Below are 8,851 nucleotides of genomic sequence, written 5' to 3'. Positions count from 1 at the left end.
TTGTAGAGCCACGCAGAGCCACTGTTTTGCTCAGGTTATACTTGAATTTTCCTATGGTAGGAAAGCGTAGCGGTGGGCCGCTGTAGCAAAATGCTTCGGTTCTCTGCTCCATCCGCAGCTGAATAGGAAACCCCAACTGAAAAGTTTCCTTCAAGCTATAAAAATAAAGCAAAATTGTTTCCAGGGGATGGAGAAAAAGTCATTTTCAAAGTCCCTATCCAGCTACAACTATGCTATATAACAACAAATACTTTTTTTTACCTCGGAATATCTCTCAGTGATCTAGTAGAGCAAAGTTTGTTGATATTCAGGGTTGCAAACCCATCTGTTTACTCAGGCTTTTGTCTGTCAGCATAGTTTGAAGAGGTCGCTTTGAGAGATCAATTTTTTTTCCTGGGGGTTTCTTCAGAGCTACCACAATTTGTTATTGCGTCTCTTTAGAGGCTTTAATTTGTGGTTTTCAGGATTGCATAACTGCACAGAGAGGTGGTGAGAGGCCCACATGAAGAGTTCAAAATAAGTTTGACAATATAGTAAATATCTACTCAGTAATTTTCCCTGGACTGAGCACCATGGAATGCCAAAAAAGTTATTAATCAGGCTAGTGTATGAACGTGGCTTTATGACGACTGGAGCATACATTTCCATTCAGATGCTAAAACGCTGAATTCCCTTCACTTGCTGTTGACACCAACTACAGACGATGCACCGCGGGGCTACAAACCAGGCGCCTGATTAGATTACTCTAAAACAGCCTATTCGGAACCAGATAAAGAAAAAATAAAATGAGATTTTAATTTTGCCTTTTATTCAGAGTTCTCGTAATAAGTTACATAAAAATGAAGTAAGCCGCCTAGACTCCCATGAGGAGGCTCAGCATTAATTTTTCCATTTTGCAGATGTTAGACAGGAGGCACAGAGACATGCACAAGTCACATTTGGAGAAGTGTGGGCTGCACTCAGGGGGAGTTCCAGGTCCTCAGGGTCTCTGGGAACCTGCAGCCAGAGACCTGGCATTGGCCACAGGCAGAAATGGGGTGCTCAGGACCCATACGCACATTGAATCCTTGGGTCGTGTGTCCCCAAAGTCAGTGCAGCAGGCACCTGGGTGAGCGGCAGCTGTAGCAGCAGCTCAGGGATGCATGAGTTGCATTTGCATAGCAGAGGGCGGTGTTCAGCATTTTGGACAACTAATACCCCTTTCTGAAGAAGCTGGTGAGGAAACAATGTGCAGGCTGCAGGCTGGGAACCCTGCATCAATGGAGTGGCAAGGCTGTGAGCAGAGCTGGCGTATTTTGTCTAGGGCTGTGTCGATACACCAAACTAGGTTTAAGCTCCATACCTCTGGGACAGACCTCCATCTAGTCCAGCAAGAAGGAATTTACAGGTCATAAATTCCTCCTGACTGGGTGAAGTCTGAAGGTGGCCAGTCTGTGCTCAGCTCCGCATACTGCAAGCACTTTGCTACTGATACACAACCCACCCAACCTGAAACCAGCCCTTGCATGTCTGCTCTGTGGACAGTACATACATAGGTTCACCTGACCATGTCCATGAGCCATCTGTTTAAGGACTTTGCTAGACCTACTCACATGAGAAGCTTGTGTTTATACGTCACCTGACAACAGAAAAAAATATTGCTGCCTCCTCCTGGGTGGCTGTAAAGGAGCGTCTGCCCTGACTTGCAGCTCACCTGGATGCAGCAGGACCCCAGTGAACAGGGGGACGTCGCGGAGGCAGTGCTTTCCTGCCGCCTCCACCGTCCCCGCTGCCCACCCGTCGTGGCAGCCCCCGCAGCACCGGCCGGGCCCCAGCTCCGCGGCGCGGGAGAGCGCGGTCACGGCTGAGCTGGCAGGAGAAGCCCGGGTGACGTACGCCCCGCAGGCCCCGGGTGCGCCCCCGGGACGAGACGAGATAACCTTCCCCGAGGATGCAGGGGCCGTCCCGACCAGGCCGGCGTCGAGCGCGGTCGGAGGCCGGCTCCGCAGCGCGGCCGGGCCCCGCCTTCACACCCCGGCCCAGCCGCAGCCCCGGGGCCAGCCCGCCCCCCGCAGCCTCCTGCGGCCCCGGGGCTCCCCGCGGTGACACTCATTCCCGAGGGCCCTCGGGGGAGGCCGGTGATCCCCACCCCGAGCGGAGACCCGCGGCCGGGGGGGCGCCCCCTCCGACTCGGGGGCCGGGGCAAGGCGGCGGGGGCGCGGACCCCTCCAGGCCGGGGGGCGGCAGGGCCCCGCGGCTCTCCGCCGCCGCAGCCGCCGCGGCGGCGGCTTCTCGGGCAACAGCTACCCCTAGCGGCCGGAGCGCCGCCCCGCGCCCCTCCTCTGCCGCGGGGCAGCGCCCGCCGGCCCGCGCCCACCTGGCACCCCCCCGCGCCGAGGCCCTTCGCCGGCGGGGCCCGGGCCGCCCGCCGCGAGGCGAGGGGGTGCCCACGGGCCGGGGCAGCGGCCGCCTCCCGTCCCGCCGCCGCGGCGGGAGGATGCGGGCTCGTCGTATCCGCGGGTTCGAGCCCCGGGTGCCCCCGCGGCGCCGGGGCGTGTGGCGGGGCGGGAGGCCGTGCCCAGGGGCGACCGGGATGGCGGGGCGGGGAGGGGAGGGAGGCGCGGGGAGGGATGCGGCGCGGGCGGCCCGTCCCTGTCACCTGCAGGCGCTGCCGGGACGGCCCCGGCCCCTGCTCCCGCTGCCGCTCCGGCGCGGCGCCGGCCCCGCGCTCGCACAGCCCGTGCGGAGCCGGGCCGGGCCGCGGCGGGGGGCGGGCTGCGCCTGTTGCATTGTCCTTAGCGGGGCTGTTTGTGAGCGCCTGCCGCTATCTGCGGCCGGGGACCCCGGCGGTGCCCTATCTCGGACTCTCTGCTGGTGCCTGATAGCGGCTGCTCCCTGCTTCGTTGCACGTCCCTCGCAGCTCCTGCCGGGGCTCTCTCCCCTTTTGTCTGTGTATTTTTAGGTCATTAGAGTGGAGGGGTAGGTAATCCCCAGGCTCAAGTTCCAGAGGGGCGGGTTCTGGCCGGAGGTGGAGTCACTTTTCATTTAAATCCCTGACTATAAAATGGGCTTAAAGAGAAGCGGGATCTCAGCTGTGCTGCACAGACCCCGGCAAGCAGGGTGCGTGGGGGCCCCCAGGCAGCCAGTGCCCTGCAGCACAAGCCGCTGCGATGCTCCACTCCCTTGGCGTTCACACCTTGCAGCTGCTCACCCAGGCGGCCGCCTGCATCCTCCTCTTCCCCCGCTTCCTGCTCACCGCCGTGATGCTCTGGCTCCTGGATTTTCTGTGCATTAGGAAGAAGATGCTGATGATGCCCACGGCGGAAGAGGCGGCCAGCGCCAGCGAGGGGCCGCCCCCCGACGACCCCCCGGTCTGCGTGTCCGACTCCAACCGCATGTTCACGCTGGAGTCGCTGAAAGCCGTGTGGCACGGGCAGAAGCTGGACTTCTTCAAGTCGGCGCACGTGGGCTCCTTAGCCCCCAACCCCGAGGTGATCCAGCTGGACGGGCAGAAGAGGCTCCGCATCCTGGACTTCGCCCGCGGCAAGAGACCCCTCATCCTCAACTTCGGCAGCTGCACCTGACCCCCGTTCATGGCCCGCCTGAGGTCCTTCCAGCGCCTGGCCGCGCACTTCGTGGACATTGCTGACTTCCTGCTGGTGTACATCGAAGAAGCACACCCCTCCGACGGCTGGGTCAGCTCGGACGCAGCCTACAACATCCCCAAGCACCAGTGCCTCCAGGACAGGCTGCGGGCAGCTCAGCTGATGAGGGAAGGGGCGCCCGATTGCCCCCTGGCCGTGGACACCATGGACAATGCTTCCAGCGCCGCCTACGGCGCCTACTTCGAGAGGCTCTACATCATCCAGGAGGAGAAGGTGATGTACCAGGGAGGCAGAGGACCAGAGGGCTACAAGATCTCGGAGCTGAGGAGCTGGCTAGACCAGTACAAAACCCGGCTGCAGAGCCCCAGCACGGTGGTCATCCAAGTGTAAAAAGGACCTGGCAAGAAGTGCAGGGGTGGACAGGCGATGGGAGGGCGGGAGGAGAGGTGGAGAGGGAGAAGGCACTGCGACGCGGATGGCAGGAGCTGTCTTCCCCCGGGGACACTCGAAGGAGGCTGCTGTGCGAGCTTTCGAGCAAGATGTGCCATAGTCCTTTCTCTATTCAAATCATGTTGATTTGCCAGCCACGCTCTGTCAATACTGTATTTCCATGTGCGTTTTGTAAATAACTCTCTCTTTTTTTTTTCCCTTTTTTTTTTTTTTTTTGAGAAGCGTTTACTATTTTTTAAGGAGGCTCTCTTCCTACGGGATCTGTTCCCAGCTGCGTGTGTGCGCGGGTGTGTGTCTGAAAAGTTGTGTACAAGTGCTCCGTGCTGCCTAGCAAGTGCTAACTGGGATTTCTAGTATTTCTTTGTGATGACCGATTTTGAAATGGGTTTCTCTAATGCCAGGAAATCGCGTCTGATGTTGTCAAGTACTAGAACTGCCAATAGCCAGAGCTGAACGGAATGTCCTATTTATGTGGGGGGGTTTTATAAGACGTTCGTTCACCTTTTTTTTTTTAATGAATTTTTTAAATAATAAAGGTTGAGTAAATACACGTCTAACCTTGATTGCCTCTCTCTGTCTTCAGTTACATTCACTTTCTGTTTTGCCTACCTCGCAATACCCTTCCCGCAGCCGAGCAGGGGAAGACGAAGCGGCAGGCGAGAGAGGATGCGCTGCTGGGGGCTCGGGGGCGGCGAGCCGCTGCCGCCCCCGGCGACGGGCTCTCGCTCGGCTGCGGCAGGAGCGCGCACCGCCCGCGACCCGAAGGAGAAGGGGGGGTACTGGGCATCCCCAGGGGGAAACCCAAACCTCCGGGCTCCCAAGGGAGGGAGCACCTCGGTGGTCCTAGAGACCGGCCCGGAGGACTGTGCGCTCCCTCTCTGACCCCGGCGAGCTGCCCCCGGGGCTAAGCCCTGGGAGGCCGAAGGTGCAGGGCTGGCCGGCGCCCTGCAGGCAAGTGAATCCCGGCCAAAAAAACAGGCGGGGGAAAGCCGTCCTGGCCGGGAGAGTCGCCCCGCCGAGGACGCCTCGTCGCGGGCGGAGCCAGAGCCCGGCCGGGGGCAGCGCGACTCGCACCTGCGGCGAGGCGGGTCGGCCCCGCCGAGCGACAGTGGCTGCCGGGCTCGGGCAGGAGGGCAGCGCCCAGGCGGTGCGAGGCTCACCCCCCTCCGCCCCGGGGGCCGGCAACTGCGTTTCAAAGGGTGCGGAGTGCCGGAGCTCTCTCCCCCGGAGCCCGACAGGTGAAGCCGAGCGTGGAGAGCATCCCGCAACCCCCGCAGGAGCTGTGCAAAGCCGCCCAGAAACAGCGGGTCTTTAACCACCTCCCATTGTGCCTCTAAACACCTCCTTGCCCTTGACAGCAGCGGGACGAGGGTCCCGGGCTGTTCAGCCCCTGACTAAGTTTTGGAGAGGGGCGCACCGCCCGAAGGTAAGGCAAGCCGGAGGCGCCGCTCTCCGCAGCTGGGGGACCGAGTCGCGCCCGCAGTACTAAGCTAAACCTGCGGAAAGCTGTTTGTAAGGGCGTTATAGCCCCTGTCTTGTCCATGGCAATGTTCCCCTGTCCCCGCAACGTCCCTGTCCTTCAGCATTCACGGTTTAGATCAGCCCGTGTAACCGCTCCCGCCGCTACCCCGCAAAGAAAACAGCACCGGGCGGTCGCTCACAGTTAAACCAGCGACTCCGACCCCCCTCCTCGGTCCTCTTCGCCGCCGCAGCCCCTGCCCTCGGCGGGAGCGGCGGCAGCGCAGCGCCCCTGGAAATCAGGCCGCTTTGGCTGAGGTGTCAAAAGATCCGGCTCAGGTGCCCGCTTTGGGCTTCCCGACCCATCTGGCCGTGCAGCCTGCTTTGCCGGCCCCTAAAAACCTTCAGCACTTCACCTTTCCACCGCCCCTCTGAGCGGACGCCTCGCCGGCCTCCCGCGGCACCGGGCTCAGGGCTGCACCGACTCCGCCCGGATCGGGCACCTCCGGTGATGCTGGGGCGGCAGAGCGAGAGCCCGAGGTGGGCATGCTTCCGCCGGCTGCGTGTTGGGCGCGGAGCTCATCGCCCTCGACGAAGCCCCGGAGCGGACGGGGAACCTCCGCGGCAGCCCCAGCAGGGCAGGCTGCGGCGGGACATCATCCCGCTCCTCCCGGCGTGGGCAGCGCCCGTCCAGACCCGGCTTCGAGCGCTGCACGCTGCGGAGAGGTAAAGGCGTCAGTGCCTGAAGCCACTCCAGCCACCGTCCGTGCCTCTCGCCTGGTGCATGGGCGCATCAGCCTCGGCTCCCTCCCCGCGACCCCACGCGGGACGAACGAGCGCTTTTCCCCGGTCCCAGATTCCCAAGCATCAGCAGCCCCGTCTGACTCTTGCCTAAGGACGGCGACGCCCCGCTCCCTTTGAACGTTATCCCCGACACGGAAGGAACCAAAGTCATGTTGGCACATCCAGAAGGAGGTGAGAGGAGGTGGGGCAGGCGCCCACACCGGGCTCCAGAGACACAAGAGCAGGTGGAGGTGCTGCTGCCCGCTGGCTCCGAGCGCAGCCGTGCTCCTGCTCCCCGCAGCGCCCTTCCCAGCCCCACGCGCGTCGTGCCGTGAAAACCAAAGGTAGAGGAGCTCTTGCAAACCCGCGCAGCGGGTCTTCTTTTAGGAGGCCGCCGTAAAGGCCTTTCTCACGCAGCCTTAGGGGAAGGGCGGTGGGTGCCCCCCGTGCCGCCCCGCTGCCCGCAGCCGCCGGGCGGGGCCGGCACCACCCCGCGCCCCGAGCGCAGGCGGCGGCGAAGCCCCGTGCAGAGCTGGGTCACTCGGCAGCGCCAAGCGCGGCTCCCGGGAGCGCGTGAAGGCCGGAGCGGATGCCCGGCGTGCCAGCACCCACCCGGCCCTGGGCGGCTGTCAGAGACCGTGCGGCTCCGCGCCCGTCCTCAAAGCCGGCACCGGGTTAGCCGAGGTTGCACGGGCCACCAGGGCAGCCTCTATCTACGCGATTACTTTTTCTTTTTCCCACAGCTTAGTTTTTCTTACTTTACAGTAAAGCCCTTCTTTGCTTTCTCACCTCGTTATCTCTTTTTCTCATTCGCTTTTGGCATGCTTTAGTTGTAGTTGTAATCCGAAGTTACGGGCAATCCCCGGGCACGTCCCCACCCCGGCCCGGCCCCCAGGACATTTTCCGGTCATATGGACATAAATGATCACTGTCCTTACTTGGGTTTTAACAGTTACAGAAACAGCCTCGTCTTTACTTTCTGCTACTAGCAGATTTTGGTCAAAGGCTATCGGAGGTCAGGATTTTTTTTTTTTTTTCTAAATAAGTCAGCTTTCTAAAGCTACATTCCTCCTTCAAACCGAACACAGAGCTCTTATTTATCACTTTCTCTTTAATCAGCAGCAGAAGAAAAATTTGCTGTGAATGCCCGGAATCCCTGAAAGAGATCACACTTTTCCTTTGCACAAATCAAAGTTATCTGCTCCTATGATATCCTCCACTTAAAATGAATCATAAACCTCCATCCCACTGAGCTTTCTCGCGGATACTTGTTTAGCACAGAGGAGAACAATATGCTTTACATCTAAAGAGCCCAGGGTGTCAGAAGCCCCTCCGGCTGATAGAGAGTATTGAGAAACGTCCTACCTTTAAAACGCATTTTTACTGCCTTTCCACCTCCCTAGTGCATGACAAACAGAAGTCAGACAGATTTATCAGAGAGAGATCGGAGTGGTGATTACGTGTTCTGTCAATAATTAATTAAATTATGTCCTCAGCATAATTACATACAGTCCTCTAGCCGGGAGTGGAAAAGAAAGAAGGAAGTTGTGGTGTGGTCGGAGGGGGATCTCAGGACATGGTTCCAGTCATTAAAAATGTGATGTAACATGTGGTGTATTCTGAGGCACAAATGGGGAAACACAAACGAAACCAACTACTAAAATATTATTTGCTTTGCAGCAAGGACACAGCAAAAGCACTTGCTTCTTTCATCAGCTGTTTTCATTACTACTTTCTGCTGGGGATTTAAAGGTGTTTTATGATGAACAGATCAGGGATCTTACTCATTTGATCTATGAGCTATATGTTGTAGGTTTTGTATTGTTCACCACATACTAACTGAATAAATTTGATATTCTGATGTTTGAAATAAAAATTAAAATCAGTCCAGCAAAGCATCATCTATCCAATACAAATCTAGAGATGACACATTCAAAGAATCTTGCAAGCAAATTCTCACTCTGACACTAATTTTTCTGTACTTCTTCCAGTCATAAGGGAGATCATTATTAATTTATTATTTACTAAGAGCTGTTAGAGTGCTCTTTTGGTACACAAAAGAAAACAAAGGGCTTGATTCAGTGCTCACACAAGTTTTGCACTGGTGTAACTTCAATGACACGGATGTAGTCACTTCAGAACCACCTGGGTGTAATTATGATCAAAATCTGGGCTATTGCACTTCCTTTGCTTTTCTAACGGTTCAAAACCTCTATTTTTCTACAGCATGCTGCGGAAGACAGACAGCTGTTTGAATACAGAGCTCAAAAATCATTCTCAAGTTCCTCCTCACTGACAGTGCTAGTGTCCTAAATCTTGCCAGAACTTAGTCATGTCAGCACATTTCCTCACCGTTCTGCACCCTCCTTACAGCATGAGAGTTGTAAACCCCATCGGTACGAGTTCCCTTCCACCTGTTAAGGCTTATCCTTTTGGTGTCTTGAGCTTTAGATAAGGTAGTTTTTAATTTTAAACGTTTTTAAGCATCCAGCTGCCAAAATTTGACACCTGCTTCCTTCTTTGCAAATTTCTCTTTTCAGACAAATTCTTGATGATGCCTCTTGAAAAGGGGTTCA

The 8,851-nt window shown here is 57.7% G+C and overlaps 1 protein-coding gene across 1 annotated transcript; it reads left to right on the top strand.

The window, feature by feature from the left end:
* Positions 1-2,978: 2,978 nt before the first annotated feature.
* On the top strand, positions 2,979-4,584 carry DIO3 (iodothyronine deiodinase 3). The gene has a single exon (XM_075152486.1). It carries the CDS (start codon positions 3,150-3,152, stop codon positions 3,972-3,974), a length of 825 nt encoding a protein of 274 aa, XP_075008587.1. The 5' UTR covers positions 2,979-3,149; the 3' UTR covers positions 3,975-4,584.
* The last annotated feature ends 4,267 nt before the right edge of the window (positions 4,585-8,851 follow it).

This window comes from Calonectris borealis, chromosome 5, assembly GCF_964195595.1.
Source record: "Calonectris borealis chromosome 5, bCalBor7.hap1.2, whole genome shotgun sequence".
NCBI lineage: Eukaryota > Metazoa > Chordata > Aves > Procellariiformes > Procellariidae > Calonectris > Calonectris borealis.
Note: the sequence above shows the minus strand (reverse complement) of the source record. Positions and strands in the feature narration are given on the sequence as shown.